Consider the following 23,368-nt stretch of genomic DNA (forward strand, 5'->3'; position numbering starts at 1 on the left):
AAATACATGAAAGGGTGAAGCCATGAAGTATGATTTCTTTATTGTTCATGTCCTGGCTCTACTGCTGTTGATTTTCAAGGTGCCTTTTACATTGTTTTCTAACATGGTGACAGCTGCAGAGAATCAAGGCATTACACTGAATATTTTAAACCAAACCACTTTTATAAGTTCCAATTTCTGCACTGTTTATTTCAACACAGGCTCTTAAAAAAACTGCCAGATATTGAAGTGATTAGGAGATCAAGGTCACCAAATACTCATTTTTAGGGTGAATATGCTGCATTTTAAAGAGATGCTTTAGTGCCCTCCCCCTCTCTTTCTCTGTGCTCAGCAGAGCGATCAGCTGAGCGCAAAGAGCACAGCTTTGGAAGGGCACTTCAGGTTCCATCTGTCTCTGGGAACATCTGACTTGGAAGAGGTAGCAAAGAATGTGATGAGAACAGAGATTTCCTTTCCATCACAAAATGTGTCTCAGACCTCCCTGTCTCCAACAAAATCTTAACCTGCCAGCTGTGATTTGCTCTCCTCTCCATCAGCAAGCGTTCCAGAAAGCCCCTGTGATAAAGTGCCACCTGAAAAGCTGGCTCTGACAAGTGCTACAGGATGAAATGCCCCTGTCCAGTCACTTCTACTGATGCTGCTGCAGCATTTTCAGTCTTCAAGTATAATTTCTAAGCCTTGACCTCATTAATATGCCATCGCCCCTGGAAGCTGAGACTTTGTTCAGGGGTTTTTCTCTCCCTTGAGAATTTTGGTGATCTACCAGTATGTTCTTTCTTTTGCATTTTCAATATAAGGCTAAAATGCTCCTGGCTCCCTATGCTTATGTAATTCAGGGCAGAGCAATCTGTGGTTATTTGAACCTCTGGCAGTATATATTTACAGTGAGTTTGACCTCAAAGGAAATGATGAGTGTTCGGCTGGAATATTTGACATTTGAGTTGGGTTGTTATGCTGTGGATCATAAGAAAAGCTGGTCAAAAAAAAAAAAAGAAACATACACAAGTCTGAAAAACCTTTTAGTTTATCCTACAGAAATTTGAAGCTTTGATCAAATTTAGGAAAAAAAAATAGGTAGTGTATATATGAATGTTTAAATGCATTTTTCCTATTTTTGGCCCAGATTTGGAGAAACATTTGCATGTTGCTAAATTTAGTGAAGATTTTTTGCACTCATCATTACTTGACTTAGGAATTTTGGAATATTTGTACTTTTATATGCCTTGAAAGTCCCAAAAATTTTCACCAATAAGTTTGAATAGTCTAATTCTTGCTGGAAAATATTCAGAAAATGAGATCAGAGTAGAGAAACTACAAAGTCTGTGAGTGATCCTATTCTTAGATACTGTGTTTCTACAGCAAAAAAAAAAATCTTGCTTTATTGCTGAAACAAAGTGTTACTGTCATAGAAGAATTAGTAAGAGTTACTGACAGGGTTGTAGGAGAAGCATGGCAACATTCACCCATCTTGAACCACAAACTTGGTTTTGTTCAAGATTTGTTATATTCTAAGTGATCTTATCTCCAACAGATAATTTTTTTTGGTTTTGTGTCCCTCAGGGGAAAAATATTTGAATTTTTTCTAAAATGCACTTTAATATGTGGACATAGAGTCAAAACCTGGAATCTACTTGGTTCAAAGAAGGGTAAAACTCTCAGAAAAGAGCTGTGACAGACATATTTCCTGAATTTCTCCCTTTTTTCCTCCCTGCCTGCTCTTGGAAATGCTCTTTGCTGCTGGACAAGGCCACCCTCCACTCCCCCCTGGAGTATTGCCAGCATGGGCTTCTCCTTCTCCCCTGTAAAGCCAGGTAACTTGCTTTTCATGGCAGAGATACTGGCTCAGATGTCTCTCAGTGGAAAGAATTTTTATTAACAATTATGAGAGTGTTCTTTCATCATCCAGTTTGGTGAGTCAGATAAGATGAAGCAGCTCCACACACAGAGATCTCACCATGCTTTGGAGGAAACATCCATGATTTTGAACAGTGCACAAAGAGAGAGTGACTTGCAATGTGTTCTCTGACCAGCAAATGTGGCTCTGAGCACTGGAGTATTTGAAGAATTCTCGGAAGGGTGTGGTGGTTGCCGGCAGTTTTTTTAGGCAGCTCAGGTCCCCAGCAGCTCATGGTGTGAGGAGCAGGGAAGGGCTCTGGGAGGAGGCAGGGGACACACACTGGGCTCTGCTGATGTTCAGGTCTCACATGGCAGAGCCAGGCTGTGATGAGAAGCTGGCAGAGGTCTGCAAGCACTGCAGCAGCATTAGCACAGTGCAGTCAAAAATCCAGGGATGTGAAACCAATTACATATGGTGAGGCTGATCAACACCCTGACCCTCGAGACAACCACAACTAGCCAAAGCTGCTAAAGGCTTTACTGTGTGTGCTCAAATGCAGGGCCTGTTGCCTTTTCTCCAGAATCAAGATCTGAAAATACCAAGTTGCCAAAAATTCTTAGGCTGTAACTGATTTCTCCCTTTTAAGACTCTAAAAAATTTGCATCTCTCTTTGGACATTCTTAATGGAGTGCATCTATCATTGCTACGTGTCTGCAAACCCTGAGCATGATGGATATCAGTTCCTGGACTCTGCTGTCCTACGGCTAACATATATATAAAAATATAACTCTTGCATTAGAGGAATGGTGGTTTTATTTCTGACTATGTACCTACAGTCACAAGCATTGCCTGCTTTGCAGAGTCATAAATTTAATACATTAGCTAGTGAATTATTTTTTTAATGATTTATTTGTAGACGATTTCAATTTAAAATGAGATTTTCAGGTAACAAGGTAGGCAAACATCTTTAACAATGCCACAATATAAATTGCTGTAGCTGACAGATCCCTATAAAAATTATAACAGGCAGATGCGCAATGCAAAAAATTATTCATGTGACAGCAATCAGAAAGACAAATTACTTAGAGACGATGTACATGCTCCTCTATAATTGCTTATAAATTATTATGGTTCATGTTAAAAAGCATCTAGACTCCCTAGACAAGTAGATTTATTTAAAATAAGAGTAATGGGAAATTGCCAGGAAATGTTGAGGAAGAAGATGCAGTACATGCTTTGGGTGATTGGTAACATAAAAGTACAGTAACTTATTGTCAGCCAACTCAATCTATATTTTCCTTAATAGTTTTGTAGCCTTCATTTTCGATTCAACCTCTGCTCAGGTTGCAGTAGCCTGGGTAGGTAACTGGGATGGGCCCAGTGGGGCTGCACTGTGGTTCCCTGTTGCTGTGTTTCCCAGCTCGTGGAGGACACAGTGGGACACTGTTCTGCACCTTTGCAGGAGAGAGCACTTCCATGTTTATTCAATAGGATTGAATTTAGTCAGTTGGGGTAGAAGGTATGCTAAGGGGATGGGGAAGATTGACAGATAGGTGGGCAAACCACTTTTCCTTAGGAACCTGGGATAAAAATGGGACAGTGTTTTCCATATTTTCTTAGTGTTCCAAATTAAAAATAAAAATAAAAATTTTGGAAGTGTTTAAAGTACATCCAAAATAGACAGGATTTAATTTGAATGAGCTTTCAGTCAGGCACTTACCAGGTGATTATATGGTAGCAGAGAAATAGTGTATATACATTTATTATATAAGTGCCTCTCTAATGTTAATATTTTTCACACCAACCTGATTATATTACATATTGAGAGCCAGCCCAACAAAAATGACAGCGAACTTTGTTCTGGATAATGGAGTGCTGAACTCCACCTCAGCAGCTCCAGTCATTTGTGATGACAGCTTGGAGAATACTCCAAACGAATCTAACAATGCTCACGCTCCAGTGACTGACAGCACAGCAAGAGGAAAAATTCCAGTTTCCATGTGAGTGCAGGGAGCCTGACCTAGATTTTAGCCTCTACAGCTTCAGAAGAGGATACATTCTTACCTGTGCATTTAACAAGAAAAAAAGAGCTAGGGGAAAAAGTCATCTCCTGTTTGATTAGTCTTTCTTCAATAATTAAGATTTAGCTTATTCTGTGAGACTTCTCCCCTCTGCAGATGTCATCAACACTATGACTGGTTGCTCTGTTCCCTGTGTGCTCTTCTCTCTGTAATTACCCCCTCCTGGCCTGCTGCAGGGAGAGCTGGCACAGGGGAGCAGCTTGGGCAGACAGGGCCATGGGCAGCAGCCTGCCTGCACCTTCCCCCTCCACCCCACTCCCTGGTGGGGTCAGCTTCCTGTGGGCTGCTCAAATTCGTTCTTTCACATACTGTTAATAGGGAAAAAAGTCTCTAGTGTGAATTTCCTCTCCTTTCTTTTGTTCCTTGGGATGCAGGTGCTATGCTGGGCTCAGGTCGCTGTGTACGGTGCCTCCACTGGAGCGCTGGCAATGGCCAACAGAGCACTGGCCCCACCATTGTGTTGTCCCCTGGGGGCATTTGGGCAGGGTTTTTAGCCACTCTGGTGACCTGGTAAATTACTGTTCAAGTGCCTTTTATCTATTCCACTGTGCTTCTTATACTTCTGCAGCTCAAATTCTGAAATTAGAGTAGTAGAGAAGTGCACATGAGAAGGGAAAAGAAATTTTCAAATGAAAGTGGAGGACGAGGCAGATTGAATGGAGGTTTACTTAGTGTTCATTTGTGCTGTGCTGTAACAAGTTTTTTGGTGTGGATGTGGGAGAAATTTCATTGGAAGCAGGGTATTTTCAGCTTCCAAATTTGGATTTCCATATTGGGTCTGCTCCTAACTACAGAACTCTTACTAATTGTGACTCTGCGAAATAAATTAAAACCTGGCACTGTTGTCTTTGATCCACAGCCTTTCCATGTGTGTCTTATTGTTAGTTATTCTTTGGTGTGGTTTAACTTTGTTTGAACCAGCACAGATTTGAAAGCATTAGATGATGTGACAGGATTTGATTGACACAAGAGTGGCAGAATTATTTAGATTGGCTGAATTAATTAGATCAGCTGGATTAGTTTGGATCTAAATTCCATTCTGGACATTCATTTCAACTTATGGCCCTATGTAGACTTCTGTGACTTTGCTAAATCACAAGAGAGAGGTACTTTTGAGAACACCTATGTGTCCTGGAGAACAAGGGATGAGCCATCTGGAGAGCTCAGCACATCCCTTGCTGAGAGAAGGCAGCTGTGAGCTCTGCACTGTTCCTCAATTGTAAATCACAGCAGCCTAAAGAGCAGGACTTAAAAAAAGCACAGAGGATTTCAGAGGAAGCTCTGTGGGGAGTACAATGATACCCACTCATGTAAAAGTCCTGTCACCTATATAAAATAATTCATGTTGTCAGAACCAGGGATTTAATATAAAAGTGGATTGGATGGGGTTTTCGGACTGGGAGAACCTGGCTCTTTCTCCAGCTCTGCTGCAGGTTGCCCATGTCTGTGCAGCAGCAGCAGCACAAAGAGAGGTCAGTGCAATGTTTCTTAGGGTCCTGGCAAGGGCATGTTCAAGTTACAATGTGCAGCTTTGGTCATGGTGAAGGATGGTACAAACCTGGAGGAGATGCACTGAGAACAAATGCTTCAGTACAGGATTTTCAAATAATGATTATCCAGACTTGTCCTATTGTGTGTGGCACTGTTAGAGGAAGGACGCAGTGGAAGCAGCAAGGAAGAGGAACATCCATAAATTGCTGCTGGCCTTTCAGTTGATGTCATTAACAGCAGCCATTAAAAGCAATGAATTTTAATTTAAATCAGTAGGATGTTGTCAGCAAAATGAGAATGAAGATCAAAATTGAAGTTAACTGGAACAGTGTGTACATAAGTTCAGGTGAAGGGTTGATTTGGGGGCTTTTTTGATGAAGAAAGAACTCGGCTGGCACAAAGAGCTGCTGCTTTTGCGCCTGCCTGTGGGGTGAGGGGCAGGACCAGGAAACACCCTGGGGGTAAAGGTGCTCCATGATATCCCTTCACCTGTCAAAACTGTCACGAGTAATGTTTTGAGTAATGGCCTTTCCTTCCCTCCTGAGCTTATGTTAGTTTTTCTTTTTACAAGTTTGTGTTGCAGCAAGATGTTACGTGGAAGTTTATATACCAGAAAAGCATTAAAGTGATCAATGTCAACAAGTTTAACACGTGGCTCATGTGATCACAGTACACTTAAAACTGATTTACTGTGATGGGAAAATTAAAACCTTGCGTTTGTCACAGTTACTTTTGAATGATTAAAGAGAAACATGAAAACTTGGTAAACATAATTTAGAGGCTGTAAAAGTTACTAAAAGTAGGATCAGACCTGATATTCCATGCACAGAAATTTTTGCTGATTACCTTTGTTTAGGAAGTAAGATAAAAAATCACTTGATGACAGAATGCAATTGACAATGTGTATGAAATGAAGAGTGTATGAGGATATCCAACAATTATAGTTTGAGAATTGATACTGTAAATGCAGAAGAGGCAACTTGAGAGTTACCTGGTTGAATTTGAAGTGCTGCAGTAAGGTTAAAAATGTTCCATTTACTTGTTGCTTAATATGATCAATAAATTCTAAACCCTACATATTTAATGAATTCTATTAATTTTAGGTATTGTGTTTGCCTTTGGATGATCTGCCTTTGAAATATTTTTCTTTGGTTTTATTCTTGGCTGATTTTCACACTGATAGTTTTTCTAGCAATTAAAAAGATTAAATTAAAAGGTCTCTGATATGTGATATGTTTATATGTGTGCATGTGCTAGGGCTGTATTGTACTAAGATAATAGCAATGGGAGAAAAAATTGTAGGGAGACTGATCTTTTATTAAACTGTCTGATGTATGTTAATTTTAAAGTGAAGTATTAAGAAAACTGTTTCAAAAGTTTTTGCTGAACAGAACATCAAAAGTGGTCCTTTTTTATTTGAATGACTCCTGTATTAAGTTTGATTGCATAGGCAGCATGTTGTAATTGTATCCTGTTGTGTATAGTACAGACCTCTACAGTTTGAGTAGGCTGTAGGTAAAAACACCAACTATGTAGAACTGCCATGAAAAAAATTATAAATGTCACATCTGTTATCTGGGGAATTTTTTGCATAACACAACTAACAGAGGTGGATGGAAAAGTTTTAAGGGATAAGATTGGCATCAGATGCCAATGTACATTTTCTTTCCACAAGGAATTGGAGAATTCAAAACTGGTTTACAGAAGCAAGTAGTTAAGCTGCAAAACATTTGGTTTATTTAATAAAGAATTAGTGTTTTGGGGATGAAAGTAATGATATTCTAAAGAAGTGGAATTGGGCAAGCTCAGTGTGCTTTATTTACGTCTGCACATTCAAAATTACATGTAATTAAAAAAGGTGTATGAAACCCCTTAGTTGCCAATAACTGCTTTAGGTTTTTCATATTACCCTGAAACAATTCAGCACATGCCAAAAGCCATTTCTTTTAATGTAGTGTATTGCATTTCCCAAGCTGCCTTTCACTATATTGGAAAATGTATCTGTGTCTAATATTTCTTTATTATTGTTTTGCTTTCAGTTGATGGTTGCATTGACTGGTCAGTGGATCTCAAGACATACATGGCTTTGGCAGGTGAACCAGTCCGAGTGAAATGTGCCCTTTTCTACAGCTATATCAGAACTAATTATAGCATGGCCCAAAGCACAGGTCTTAGGCTTATGTGGTACAAAAACAAAGGAGATTTAGAAGAACCCATTATATTTTCTGAAGTTAGAATGAGCAAGGATGAAGATTCCATATGGTTTCACTCGGTTGAGCTGCAAGACAGTGGTTTCTACACATGTGTTCTGAGGTGAGTATTGTGTTAAAGTCTAAATAAGAATGTGGGGATTATTGGTTAATAATGTATGGAGTATTAGATATTGGTTAAAAATTAATTTTAGCCATTAGAATTTAGATATACATCCAGTTAATGCATATTAATTTTTTATTCTCATAATTATATATGTCACATAATGCCTTGTCTCAAAATTAGTTTCCCAAGTAATTATAGTTACCTAGTCAAGTAGCTATAATTAATGTGCTTTCACTTAATTGCCTCTTTTTTTTAAGTACAACATATGCAAATTCTCAATTTTCTGTAAACCTTCAGAACCTGATACTTCTTAAATCAGGAAGTATTTTTTTAAGTAGTGTTCTGTTTCAAATCCTCTGAGTTATTACAGAATTATGGTTTGAATTATTCTGATGGGATCAGGCCATGGGGAGTTACAGTTCTGTCTGGTTTTGAAGAAATGTTTATTTTAATATACAATTATGATTTATCACAAATTTAAGCAGACCTCATTTGGTAAGACACCAAAATGCATTTCTCAGAAGTGTCTTGGAACTGTTGGATGAGCCTCAAAGTAAACACGTGCTAGAGCTCGTGATTTCCATCGTGTATATGTTGATGTCATCACTATGCCTAAAATGAGAAGATAAAAAAAAGGGAGGACTTTTAAAGAATGAATGAATAAATATTCCTTACATGATCCAGTTTTGAATGAAAAGGAGTTTACAGATTCTTTGTATGATTTGGTTTTAAACTATTCAGTTTCAGATAAGTTTGCTTCATCCTTGTCTGCTATTCCATACTGAAATTAGACACATTTCATTAATTAAATAACAAGTGTTGCAGCAAATAACAGCACTGTTCAGAGCCCAGAATTTGCTCTCTGTCCATCTCTGCTGAGTCTTGCTGCCTCAGACCATTGTGATCCTGAGGAATGCTGCTTAAATCAAAGACTGTGCTCTGGATTGTGGTGGTTTTTACTGGGCACCAATGTGCAGTTTAGATATTGGATATGTCTGCCTAATGCAGCAGTTGGATTGAGTTGCAGCCTTTGGAGTTGGAGTTTTATCAGCTCCTCTGTCAGAGGTGGGGTGTGATGTGAAGGCCCTGATTTTGAAATGCTACAGGAAGATGGTGATTTATATGTTTCAAGGGAGCTGTGCTTTTTTCATAAGGAGTGATTGTTGTGATAATCAAGTTACTAGTTTAATACTCTGAAACATTCTCATGCAAATCCTTTGTGAAAAATAAAGAATTGATCTTGGATCAAATTCTGGGGCATACTTTTTTTCTGGGAAATTTCAAAACTCTGCTCATTTACATGACAAAGTAGTTTTGGTAACAAATGGGCAAGTTCTTGAATAATTCATGGCTTCTTCTAATTTTCAGCTAAAAACTATATGACATGCTTATTGGAAGGCATTACACAGCAACAAGATCTTCCTTGTCAGTTATGCAGTTTCCTTGCTTTGACTAGAACTTTTTTACATAATTACAGATATTTTTGCCTTTTTCAGATTTATGTCAGAGTGCAGAATAATATGTGTATTGGTTACATAAAAGACTCTATTTCTTCCTTTACTGAATTATTTTTTTCTTCCAAAAGTGTGGCAATGTATCCTTGCTGTTATTGTTTATGAAACCATAGGAGGCTTAAAATAGCAGAGGATGTAGCAATAGTAATTGATTTTAATTTCATTAAAATTGAGCTAGATGTAATGTTCTGAAATGTGATCACATTTCTGTGGGAGACTATCCACACCATTAACTGTGTAATTTCAGCTTTATTAATCCATTTTTTTTTTGAGGGGATAAGCAGATGTTTGTGTTTTAGTCATTAACCAGATTCACCTGCTTTATGAGGGTTAAGAGGTCACAAAAATAAAGCAGTAATTTTAGAATATCATTTTATTTTCTAGAAGCATTGACAAGCTCTGTTACAAATGCCATCTTTTGTAGACTGAATTAGCAGAGACTGGTAGATAGAACTTGATGCAGTGGAAATGAAGAGGTGACTGTCTCCATCAGTGTGCAACACCGGTTTTAGGATTACATGCATAGCTGAGCTTTTTGGTTTGGTAGCTGCTTTTGATTCAAGATAAATTCAAAACTTTTTCTCAACAGAGAATTTTTCATTCAGGTTCTTTAAGAGAAAATGAAGCAATTCAATTCTAAATTGATGTCTTTCTAGCCACTCATCAGGGACATGTGAAGTTTCTGGTACATCTCCCTGTCCTGTCCGAAGCATGAAATCCCACACTTGCATGTCCCAGTGGCCAGTTCCACCACTTCAAGTCACCACTTCCAACCTTGAAAGTGTTCTGTTATTTGTGCTTGTCTTTGCAAAAGGGTGCAAGCGGGTGAGATGCTTAGATATGGTGCTAGGGCCAAGTGGGATGAGGGATCCTGGTCCCAGAAGTTCATGGGTTGAAATGATGGACTCAGTCTTGACCTGGGAAGGCAATAGTGAGAGCTTTAATTTACTCTCCCCCAAATTGTTACTTTTTTCCCAGTCAACACAAGATGACAGATGAAAAACTGTATGGGGAAAATGTCAACTGAACTTTTCACTGAATTTCTTATTCGTTGAAATGTTTCTTCTTGATTCTTAAAAAAAAAAAAAAGGGCAGAAATATTTTTCAGGAAGCTGCATTTTCTGGTTTCTCACATGTGCTCATAGGATCGAGGCATGACTATCAGTGAAGCAGTGTGAAGGAATTTTTCAGAACCTGCTTGAAAAGGGTGGGTATGAGAAGGTGAAGGATAGGCTGCTATGACAGTGATTTGAAGATGGGTAAAAATTAAATGTGTCAGTGAATTCTTTTTTATACAGAACTGTCATTTCAATAATCATAATGACTGTTTTGTAAAAAACCTGTAACACTGCATAAAATTAAGGAGTATTAGATCAGTCTTTATAAATGAGGTTGCTTCTCTGGATTGAAGAGATTTGATATCATAATTTAAATGTTGCCTCTCCCTTATTAACCAATTAAACATTATTCCATAGACAGGTGTGGGGGTGTGTGTATAATAGGAGGAACCTATTGTTGCATTAAAACCAACTTCTCTCTTCTCACAATGCATTTTGGCATTAAACTCACTCAGATGCAAACTGAAGTGTGATATTTTTCTCCAGTGTTAAGCATATGAAAAGGTCCTGATTCTACAAGGACTTTTAAGAGTGCAGAATCCAGCTGTGTTAGTTAAACCATGTGAATTCCATGGATCTTTGTTCTTGGATGCTTTTTCTCTGTCAAATCAGGGATATTGCTGCTACATCCAAAAGGCATACTAAGAAATGGATAGCTGTGTATTTCATTGCAGTTCCCAGGTAAATACTGGGACATTTGTATCATGACTTTACTGGCCAGTGTGGAAATGCTGTGTTCTGGAGGTCTCCTCCCAGTATATATCCTGGATATGCCATTAATCTTCCAGCACCCCCCAATGCTACTTTCAGATAAAGCTGTTGGCATTTCTGTTATGGAGGTTTGATGTTCTGGGATTCTCACATCAGCACTCTGGATTGCAGCTTCTTCACTGAAGAAGTCAAAGCTTCAAAATCATGAAGCATCAACCTAAAACATGGAAATTACACTCAACCTAAATGCATAGGGTGGCCCTAAAGTTCTGAGTATTTAGGACAGTCTTTTGCCAGATCATGGTCTGCTTTTGCTCTCTGAACAGATACATCTGTTTTTCTGTGTTAAAAGCCCGGTTTTTAAAGACAGAACAAGAACTGGGCCAACTTAGATCATCTTCACCTGGTGAAAGAAAAGATGAGCTGAGGAGGAAATCTGAGCAAAATTTGGCCTAAATTTGCCATCATCTAGGGACTGCTCATGGAAACCTTCTTCTAACGAGGCTCTGCTCCAAACCAAACTGTAGTACTGTAGTCAGGATTTAAAGAATAAAACCAGTAAGGGTAAAAACCATAAGTAGGTATTTGCTGTTAATTAACTGTTCGTGAAATAAACTTGATTCCCATAATGAGAATCAGAAGGGTAGAAAAATCTGAGCCTCAAGAGGGTGCAGAGGAGCAGGAGGTGAAAATTTGTGGTCATCAAACTGACTAATGAAGCTAGGCCTTGATTTTTGTACAGGATGCAGAATAACAAGGGAGTGAGGGTCTTGAATGCCTATGGGGGAATAAGCTTGCAGATCTCTAATACCAGTATTTGATGCCAGAGAGCTGCTGACAAATCAAGTCAGAAAATCTGTGTCCTTTTTCCCTTGCTGTATCCCTGCATGCACAGTTCTTAATGGAGAGCAGCATTGCTATGGACATGCACAGAGGAATTGAGCCTTTGCTGAGCCATTGGTGAGCTATTGAGATACCACTTTCTGAGCAGTAATAAAACAGAGCAGTAGTAGATTTTAAGCCTTCTGGCTTCTGAATATCTGTGGAGCGCATGACCAGCAAATCAAAATCAGATTTAGACAGCCTGCCAGTAAAATCTGCAGCTCAGCCTGTGTGCTCCCACTTCAGAGAATGTTAGGCAGGGCTTAGGGGCTTGTTATAAGTGCCTGTCTGGAGTGCAGAATGCACCAATCAGCCCAGGAAAAGCTGCACACCTTCTCTTAGTGCTGAAAGTCTTGCTTCTGAGCAGCATGGAAAAAGTGTGGTTTTGGATCCAAACAGAAATGTTGAACTAAGTCATAAGGTAAACATGTGTAAGGTTGCTTTCTCTGCAGCCATCTCTTGTGGTTCTTACAATATGTGTTTTAATGCAGTTCTTAATTTTGTTGATGGCAATACAGAATGTTTGACTTTCCTCAGCATTCAACTGTTCATGACAAAGGTGATTTTGTATCTCAAACCCTGTTGGATGCAGTGTTGTAATTCCAGTTTAGCCATAGAACATTGTCTTCCATAGTTGTTACTGGCAAGTGCTTTTTTCCCCTCATAGACTTACTCTGGAAAGATTTCAATATGATACTTTCTTGTAGGTTAGTGTCTTTAATTATTGAATATCCAGGAGGAGCACATCTAAGTAGCTGATGGATTACATATCTCATAGTTACCTCTCAGCTTTGCACGTTGGTATATGATCAGCTTTCCTGTACAGTCCCAGCCATGTCCGTAGAAGCAGCAAGATCTCACATTTGGAGCAAGTGGATTCACCATGGCACAGGCTTTCCACCTCTGGATGGCACTAACATTAAATGTCGCACATTAAAAGTGGGTGACATTTCCCACAATAAAATTGACTGATTCTGTATAAACAAAATTCCTGCGAGATATAGTATTCAATACTTGAATTCAGTGCTACAGCAGATACATTATAAAGTCAGTATGATTCATGATAAAATAAATTTTTTTGAGGTTCTATCGCTGAGATATAATGTTTTGACATTATCAAAATGCAGGGGAAAGTGGAATCAGAATGCTTCTACATTTGTATCTAAAATTGTGTAAAAAGTGATGGTGCTCCTACAAATCATTTTGATGACATTGTCTTTATTGAGAGAAGTCCGTTCTATCTATTCTTTGCAGAAAAATAAAGATTTGTTTCTCTTCCCTGGTGACATGTGTATTTCTGCTCACTCACCCTCCTCCTCTAAAGCTTTAAAAGAGAAATTATTCATCCTCTGTTGCTCTGAAAAACAATGTTTACTGTCGATGAGAAGCGGCAAGAACAGTCAGGGCTTCAAGCAGAAATATCCATGTTGCTTTGGATATTGGATTTGGATATGTGGTTGGAGGGCATCCAGTGGCTTCCCTGTTGCAGTGGCATGGCCAAGAATGAGAACATTGTGAATCCTTCAGTTTTCCTAATAGTGAAGTCCCAGATTTATATTCTTTTAAAATGACTGACTTTGTAGCCTCTACAGGTTGTCATAACAAAGCTCCCTGTGCTGCAATGCCTCAGTAATGTTTCAGCTCACTGGTTACTCCTGAAGTGCCTTCCCTGGTGGGGTTCAAACCTTGCCTAGAGCAGAGAAAAGATGCAGAATGGAAGACTGCTTCCTCATTGAGTCAGACTTTGCCTGCAGGAGAGCTGCTGCTGAGATGTTTCAGCCCTCCCCAGCCATCTCTTCTCCAACATGTCAGGGAGTTTTTATTTCCTTTCTGTTCTCCAAATAACAGTGACAATGTGCTCACCCAGGTATCATTCCTGTTGGAATCCCCATGAAGCCAGCTGTAAGTACAACACATAAGTAGGAAATGTTGTCTGTGTCCTCTGAATGGACAGACAAATGGAGGGTTTCCTGAGGAAATCCATCATGCCCAAAGTACAAGATGACAGAACCATAGGGAGTTAAAATGATATATGGTAAGTGATACTGGAGGAAAACGTTTTCTTTTCTGGCCACCACTTTAAGGGAAGGCACAGCCAGGAGGACTCAGCTGTAGGACTCAAACAGTTCACATTGTAAGGACATTCATTTCATGATTCTTTCATTCCTTGTATACCCTGTGAGACAATAACTGATCCACTGGTTTTCCTGCTCAATTGCCCATGTACAAACAGAGCAGGACCTGCCTTTCAACATCGCATCTGCAAAATAGGACTTATGTGCAGAACGAAGGCTGTGCTGCACAGGTTTTATTCCTCCAGGCAATAAAATCATTGAGGTTTAGCAATGCAGACAAGTCTGATGGGTGTCTTGAATGCAACTTTTGTTTTGTGTGCTAGGTGCCTAATTAAAAAAAAAAAAGGCATAAGGAGTAGATATGCTAATCCACACAGTTTGTGTTTTGGAAGAAATAAAGGAGAAAGCATTCAGTCCTCTCAGAAACAGGGTATGGCAATTGCAAAATTATTGAAAGGGAATTTCTTAATACTGTCCTGGGAGCAGTTGTTCCTGTGCCTCAGATTTATGTCGTTTGTAATGGGGTTTTTCAGTAAGACAATGTGATTTAACATTAATATCCAAGTTCTAATAGAAAAGTATTAGGAAATAAATGAAAAGGGCTTAGTCATTTGTAGTAGCAAACTTTAAAGCAATTTGCTGCCTTGTAATTCTTAAGGACAAAGAAGGAATTTTCCCCCAGAGCAAACCCAGCCAATTACAGGATTTCTTTTGCTGGAACAGGGTGTCTAAAGCTGACAGAGACCACCTAGTTCATGAACTGAGGTGTGATATGCTGCAATAACTTGGTGTTCTTTTGGCTTCTGCATTTCTTCTGTGTTTTGTATTGTATTTTCATATATTCTGGGTAGTCCCTGTTGGAATGACTGACTGGTGATTGGCTTTTCATTTGCATCTGTCACAATGCAGAGGTGACCAGGGCATGCGTGTGTGAAGGCACCCAGAAAAGAAATAGCTCCTCCTGACCCTAACCATGTATGAATCAGATGGTTGTCATTTATTCTTCTTCTTTCTTAAGACACTTAAGAAACATAATACTTAGAGATTAGCCATGAATTTTCAAATCATGGCCTTGTGTTACTGGCTGTATTGCTGACTGTAGTAGGCACATCCTGACATTTTTATGTCACATTTCCCTCTTAAGAAGATGTCCAAATTAAATTTAAAATTGAAGCTAAGCTTTGGTGAGAGAGACCCAGCTGTGAGATGCTCTACCCAGCTGCCATATCCGAACATCTTTTATTTTTGTCTCAGGATCTAGAAGAACAAAAGTTCTCTAAAGATGGCTAAACTCATAGTGAGAAGTACAGGTCTTGCTTTTAAGTGCCTCTGGTGAGAACTAGATTGCTGACAGGTGACTTGAGGAGACATTCCTAGATATCTATTTTTCAAGCTGTCATTAATGTGAGCCTTTTAAAATTACTTTTCAGTGACTTTGCTCAGAAGTTCTTTTCTTTTGAATAGAGAGGGTACAGCCTTTCTTCACTGTAAAACATGACCCTCTGGGAGATGCAGTATGTTTTCGTCAAGGTCAAATTGTCTTGTTTCTTGTTTCTAGAGACTGGATCTTAGGAGAAAAGAAGTGCAGAAAGAATAAAAATTCTTGGTGAGTGGTGGGTTAGTTCCACACAGATACTTTTTCTGCTTGAAGGGAATGGGGCCTTAAATGGTACCTCTGTCTGGATTCACCACCTCTTCCTCTGTTGGAGGAAGTAGAGATAATATAAGAGCACTGAATTTGTAACATTGTGCTGGTTTAGCACTTAATTTCTGAGCTCATACTTTCTATGGTGTCATTTTCTTTACTGGGGGATCTTGAAAACATGTCAGATGCTAAAGGAATGGTAATGAGGAATTAGGATTTCTCCCTTTCAGGCATAGGAGTTGGCATTAGATAACAGCAACAAGAAAGCAAAAACATGACAGGAGTGTTTGGAGCAGTACCAAGGCTAGGTACCACACACAAGCCACAGAATCACTGCACCTCTTGGCCTTTGGTTTAGGGAGCAGCTACAGCACTGTCAGCCCATTGCCCTCTCACTTGACAAATTAATAAGAATTAAAAAAAAAAAAAAAATTCAGGGGTCTGTGATTTGTAACCTCTGGCTTTCACTTACACCATGTGTGGAAAATTGATCTTTTCCAGACAATGACCCCAAATATGTAGGAGTGAGTGGGAGTCGCTGAGAAATAAGTTAACACTTGAGTGAAACCTTGGAAGAATAAGTAATCATCTGTTGTTTTTTAAGATGATACATTTGTGTGATCTGAAAAAAAACAATGATGATAAACAACTTATTTTTCTTTAAGCATATCATCAAACCATGACCTTGGTAACCATTGTGTGAACTGTAAAATTTGGACGGGAATAAATTTATTAAACTCTCATGAAGTGAGAGGAAAACAGTAAAATGCTCGATTAAGTCTAAGAGCTGATAAACCAGCACATTTATAGAGTAGCCAATAGTGGATCTGGTTGTGCATTCATGCTTCAGATGGACTAAGATGGTTGGTAGTGTAGTTACTGCTTGTTGGAGGTTAGGATTTTTCTTTTTTTTTCCTTCTTAGTTTTGGGAATGAAAAAAATGGGAATTTTGTCCCATTTGTTAACTAAGAGATGAAAACAACTGGGACTTAAGAGACAAAAGAAGTGGTCAAGGTGAGGGAAAGGGTTCTGCTGGTTACTCTCTTCCCTGAGGTGTTTTCTTCTTGGAAGGGCAGAGATGCGATGAGATTTTGGCTGGGGGTGAGGGGCTGGCCTTTGCCCCATCTCGCTCTCTCACTCTCAGATCAGAGGGGAATGGTTAAGTTGCTGCTACCGCAGGGAGAAATCTCTGCCGTGTGGAATCCAGCCCTGTACTGCTTCTCCTGCTGCGGGTGAGCCTTTGATCGTAAGAGCAGACACCGAACAGGGAACTTACTAAAACCTGATCACACTGGAATGGACCCTCACCATCCACTCAGGTGCTTCAGGGGCAAATCACAGAACCCCGTCCTTCTCCCCCTTCCTGGAGGCTGCATCTCCCAGCTGCGTGTGGCACCTGCTGCCGCTGCCCAGCCCTGGTGTTTCCTCCACTGCCTCCTTGGGCTTTTTTGCTACACTTTAAACTCAGCAACCCTTGCCCAGCAGGATACCCCGTGGCTACAGCTGAGGATTTTCTGCTACAGTTTGTTTGCTGCCCTGCCCCAGGGTGTGCCCGTCTCTGCCGCCCCAGCTCCACTCTGAGGTTCCAGCTGCAGCCATGTTGCCATCGGCCCGCCCGCCATTAGCGCATGAGGGAGACGCAGCTGAGCTCGGCCACAGCGCCCCCTGCAGGCGGGGGGGAACCATTGCCCCCTGCCCGGCCAGGAGCCAGCAGCGCCCCTGCTGGCCGTGCCCAGAACTGCATCGAGGGGAGGCTGGGCTGGGTTTGTGCTCTGCTGTTTGCAGTGTTTTAAATTGACATGTTATCCCGTATCTTCGCCTGAAAGCCCTGTAATTTCAAAGTTATAGTAATTTGGAGGGAAGTGGGTCACAGTTTCTATTCCAAGGGAGGTTCTTGCCTTCTTTGGCAGACACCTGTCCTTCAAACCAAGACATTGCTGTTGTTGCTCTAACTCAAAATGAGCTAAGATGAATGTAGAGGTTGATCTATTCAGTCCTGCAGTCAGTGAGTCAATAAAAATGTCATTAAAACAGCCAGAGTGTTCAGGGACATGGTGAGAGATCTAAGCCTGAGGTGTGCTGTTCCCTGAGCGCTGCTTTGATAAATACACTTCCCAGCTTTTGGATCTATCACTGAAGTCTTACAATGTAATAAAAAAGCCAGTACAATGAAAAACGAATCTGTAAGGGGAAAAAACCTAGTGTGAATCCTCATGTATAAATACGCAGTTCAAAATTAGGTGAGTTTTTTAAATCTAGTAGATATAAAATATTCAACTCTATTTCTGCCGCCTTTCCTCTTTATAAGAAAATAAATAGGGGTGGCTGGGGGTGATTCTGAGCATATTAGAGAAAAAAATTTTCTACTTTACTCTTTTAACAAAGAGCACCCTCACTCAGCAGAAACACAAAAAAAAGGGGGGGGTTTCAAAAGTTGTGAATATTTACTTTAATTTGAATTCAGCCTTGGGGCTGATTTATTGTCTTGAATCCAAAACGAGATGAAACATAATTTAGAGACTGAAACTCCAATTTCAGATATCCTTATCCATTTCTTTATATCCTCCCTTTTTCCCTTTTGTCCTTGCTTCGAAGTCAAGCCAAACACAGTCTTGCTTGCTTTTGTTTTTAGACCTGTTAAACTCCCTTGGTTCTCCCTCTGCTTTTCTATTTGGTTCGAAGCTGGCTTCAGTTTGTGGTTCAGAGCCAGCTCTCGGTGGCCTGGGGATTACAGATGCCTTGCCACCAGAACAAAGGAAACTGCTTTGTGAACTCTGGCAAAGCTAAGCTCTTCTTCCTATTTCCAGTCGAGAGAGTAGGTCCAGTGTGTAACTATTCCCTTGGAATAGAGAATTACAGATCTTAGTTTCAGTGTGAAAATTCAAGACAATTTTTCTTCTTTGCACTGTGGAGTGGTTCTTTCTTTTCTTCCCTCTTCCTGTTCCCCATATGACCACTACTACTTCTTATAGAATTAGAACCCACTAGAAATCAACTCCTATGGAAAATGAATGGTTTGGAAATGTTTCAGAAAAGACAAATTGTCGAAAGACCCCACTTCCAGACCCATGGGTTTGTATTTCCTTTACATGTATATGGAAAATGTCACCTGACATTTTCTTGTGGATTCCAACATTTGCTACTTAGATACAACTCTTCTTACCTGAACTCACAATACTGAGATTGCCACTGAAAGCCCTCCAGCATCTTCCTCACCCACCTGGAAGCTGCTTGCTTTTCATTCCTCTTGGCTACTGTTTCTGACAGCAAAGCCCAAGTTACCTGTAGCTTTGCTGTTGTTATCTTTTGTTCTTCTTGTATCTGCCTTTCCTCATTAAAAATAGCCATATAACCTTTCCTGCCAGCCTTGGACTGCTGGGAGCACTGACCTCCCCCACCAAGCTCCATGACCATGTACTGAAAACAAAAGTGGATCCATCCTTTAATAATTCATAGGCCATCTGTTTAGCTTCTGAAAGAAGAAAATCAAAAATGTGGGGTTTGTGCTAGTTTATCTACATACCTCTACCAAAAAAAAAAAAAAGGAAAAAGACTCTTACCTTAAACAATTTAAATGCAGGTCATGAAGGAGAGCACTTGTGGACACAGGGGTCCTGAAAACAATTGGGAAGAAAGAACTGGATGCCTTCCTAACACAGCAGCTCTATGGCCTTCCTGAAAGAACTTTTTAGGTGGGCTCCCATTAGTGCCCTGTGTGGCCAGACCCACCCTGTTCCTGTCTGCTTGCCAGGTGGTAGAAACAAAGTTGTACCAGTCCTCTTTGTGATCCCCCTCTTGGATTCTCCCTCAAGCTGTCAATTTTAGAGAGCCCCTTTATGCCTCCAGAGCCCATAAGGCAGGGAAGACACCAAGAAAAAATCAGCACAGATGCATCAGCTGCTCAGAGAACTGAGAGATGAAATCTAATGGCCCAGCCTTGGGGAACAGCTTGCTCAGCACAGCAAGGAATGGCTCACGACTTAGCAGACTTCAGCTCCAGATTTCTCCTTCAAAACTGAGAAAAACAGCAAGGCTGATCAAACTACTGATTCCTTTTGCACATGCCTTGAAATATCACTGTTTTCCAGAGCTGACTAGATTAAAGGAAAACTCCTGCTTCAGTCACTGACATTCCTGCAGAAATTGCCCTTTTCTGGATTACCAACAGTAGCAGTAATGTGAGTGGCTGGTGAAGAACCATCCATGAAGCTTTCAAGTCTATTGCTTTTGGCTTAGTGAAGGCTTTCTTCATCATGAGCCTGAATAGATTTATTGTCTTGGTCATGGAGTGTGAACAAAAGTGATAGTACTCCCTAGGCACTTAGTTTCCTCAATTCTACTCAATTCTAATTGCAACTAATGAAAAGCATACTGCATTTTTAGGTTGTGGTTCCAGGAAGCATTTTAAAGAGAAGTAGCCTCCAGCGCTGTTCAAAATGCAATCTAAATAATGCAAGATTGTTAGGAGAAAATACAGCACTATTAAATAACACCAAGTAATGGACAACTATTCAAAGGCATTATTTTTTATTAGCCTGGATCATTATTACTGAGTACATGACCTTACTTGCACTCTGTAATACTTATAGTCATTCAGGAAAGCTAAATAATCATTAATCATAATGATTACACTGAGTGGTTATATCCATATTTTTTGGATTTTCAGTGCTGCAAAAACTCTCAAATATGTTTTGTTTTCTTCCTACAAGAAGGGGAACCCTTTTCAAAAGGTGATTTGAGAGAAAGTTGACTTATTTTCCCTAAATTATATAAGCCCACCCCAAATGATGGATTGTTTTCAGTCCAGAGAAATTTTCTTTCAGGTAAAATAATATGTTTTGTGCTGTTTGTGAGAATGAGAACTTTATTATAGACTCTCACCTAAAACACATCACATCAGTGTGCAAAGTGAGCCTTTTCACTCAGAGGCAAGGGAATGGACAAAATATCCACCAATTTTATTACACAGATGTACAGGTGGCATTTTGAGGGGAAGTGAGAAGGAAGGATAAAGTCTGTGGTTTTGCTGAATGCATAACACTAATGATGCTGAAAATGGGATGTTTCTGAAGATTGCCTCTTGATTTGCCTTGCAAATGGCTCTGTCTGCCAATGTCTGCTTATGCCACGCCTTTGACAAGATCCCATTTGTAGTGTTTTGCCAGAACTTGTTTAGCATGAAGCTTTGAGCTCTGGTGAAGTGTCCCTGTGGACCTTTTTATTTTCTTCCCATCTACAGGCTCCCTTGACAGAAGGAAATGTAAGAGAAGATTTGTTATGGAGCATTTTGGACTTTTTTTTAATAAAAAACACTGTCCTGGGTTTAGTTGGTGGGAGTGAGGAGTCAGCATCTTTAGTGTCAGAAAAATATTTCAAGATATATAAAAACATTTATTTTCCAAGTGAAGTCTGTTTTGTCTGTGACAGTAATGGGTGAGTGGTCTCCTTGTCTTCTTCTTGACTCATTAGCTTTATCATTTTATTTTTTCCTCCCCATCCTGTTGAGGGGAGTGAAGGGTGCAGCTGATGGGAGGCTGGCAGCTGGTCCAGGTCAACCCACCACAGTATCATGTGCTGTAGAATTTTGTACAGGGGTTCCTTCTCAGGGAGAAATCCTTCCTGTGTGATGTGATTTAACATCTAGCACATAATCCTTCTTCTCAAATGTATAGCACTGCACACTGGAGTGAAATCTCCTGAAGGTGGGAGAGAGCAAGGGTGAGGATAAGTGTGGAATACAGAGGAAATGGAACTGTGTCTCCTGACCAACATTTGAGGTGCCAACAGGTTCTTGTGTTCATAGTCTTGCAAGCTTGAAAGACCTGCTGTGCTGGGTTGGCTCACTTGTCAACAATATTTCTTCAAGGTTCTTCATAGTCTTCACAGTCAGAAGGGAGCCTTTATGTTTCCTAGTAGTTCTTCTGTGCTGGAAATGCACAGCATGGCTGTCACTATTTGAATGTGTCACTCAAGTGTTTGTGAAAATGAGGGCTTGACAAAGAAACTTTCTGTGCCAAAACAAACATGGTGAAAAGAAGGCAAGATAAACAAAACCATATTTCTGTCCCCGCAGAAACTCAACGTATTGCATGAAGGTGTCCATGTCCTTGACGGTAGCTGAGAATGAATCTGGGCTTTGCTACAACAGCAAGATCAGATACCTGGAAAAATCAGAAGTCACTAAGAGAAAGACAATCTCCTGTCCTGATATTGAGGATTACAAAACAGCCAATCAAGAGCCAGATGTGGTGTGGTACAAGGTAAATATTGCTGTCTTATTGCTGTTGGGCTAAAACTCTTCAAAAGTTTCACTGTTTTTAGTCTGAGGCTTAGAGCTGACTTTCTCTGAGGCATCAGTGGTTTGTGACTGGTCTGGAGAGTGTTTTCCCAGTATGACAGTTTTGCAGGTAAAACTACCCAGCATAGTCATTGTCCAACAGAAATCAGTATCAGTGAGGATGTTTCTGTGAGAGTGCTCACAGGACTTCTCTATCAGCAGTACCACATTCCCAAACCACAGTGCCTCTATACCAGTTTGTACCTGGGTGTGGTGTCTCCCTGCACGACGCTGGAGTAGAAACAAAGGGAGGCACCTGCAATGGAGCCAAAGGCATATCAGCACCACCAGCTCCATTTTTGCTGCCAATTAATTTTTATGGAGTCTGTCAGCTAATTTCACCAAGACTTGTAAATTTTTACCAGTGTCTCCTGGAGTCTGCACAGAAGTCTGCTGAGGTTCATTGAGTAATTGTCCTGAAGTCAGTTCATTTTAACTGAGGTCAGTTAGATACTTTTACTACTTTCCAGGTAACTCATCTGCCTGCACCTTCTCCAAGGACTGTCAAGTATCATACACCACTTTCATCAGCAAATGTATTGGTGATGAGTTTCTGTAGCTCCCTGAGAAAGCAGGAGAATGAGTAAAGTATGGGTTGGCTGGCAAACATCAGGTAATGAGACCACAGCAAGGTCTGGTGAATTTTGCCTGTTGTCTTGACTGGGGTCAAAGTCTGATATTTGAAGAGCCCTTATGTATTACTTGAGGGCTAATACCCTCAAATAATGATGCTAGAAACAGTAGAGAAGAATAAAGAGCTGAGAGTCAAAAGGAACCAGAAATAGCTGGGCAACAGGAGCAGTTCAGTGGAATCTGTGGAAAATCGGGTTTGGATTGTAGGAGTTTAGGATAATCTTAGTTCAGGTAATACAGACAGAAACATACAAACTAGTTAAAACCTAAATTTGGAGTGCTTGATTTGCCAACCTTAATAACATTCTTTAAAGAATCTTTTGTATGAAATAAGTAATATGGGCAGACTAGCAGATTTTTTTCCTCCTTAGCAGGTTGCAGCTGAAATGAGCAACTATAAAAGTTGTCATCTATTTGTTTTTTTACAGAAATCTCACATGCTATATCTTATAGTAACAAAATGTGTGCCATAATCCACTGTTAGTGTGAAAAAGGTTTCCTTTCAACAGTTGAAGCTCTTTCTCAGCATATGGGTTGATATCTTCAGTGCTGTTCATATGTCAATTATATGTATTTAGTTAATCATAGAATCTCCTGTGTAAAGAGGATATTGAAGAGAAGCTGCTTCTTGCCCTCTCTGCTTTGGTATTACTGAACACTAGATCACTGAAGATCTCAATTTTTTGCAAAAGCACACTGAAAAACAGTCTGGCAGAAATGATCTTCAG

General features: G+C 40.0%; 1 protein-coding gene across 1 annotated transcript in view; it reads left to right on the forward strand.

Annotated features, from left to right (window-relative positions):
• Window positions 1-23,368, forward strand: part of IL1RAPL2 (interleukin 1 receptor accessory protein like 2) — a 337,482-nt gene that overhangs the window by 164,215 nt on the left and 149,899 nt on the right. The window contains exons 3-4 of the mRNA XM_066559579.1: window positions 7,449-7,722; window positions 21,744-21,930. Of these exons, the coding sequence (XP_066415676.1) occupies window positions 7,449-7,722; window positions 21,744-21,930 (461 nt within the window). The remainder of the gene's footprint in view (window positions 1-7,448; window positions 7,723-21,743; window positions 21,931-23,368) is intronic.

Source organism: Molothrus aeneus, chromosome 14 (genome assembly GCF_037042795.1).
Source record: "Molothrus aeneus isolate 106 chromosome 14, BPBGC_Maene_1.0, whole genome shotgun sequence".
Lineage (NCBI taxonomy): Eukaryota > Metazoa > Chordata > Aves > Passeriformes > Icteridae > Molothrus > Molothrus aeneus.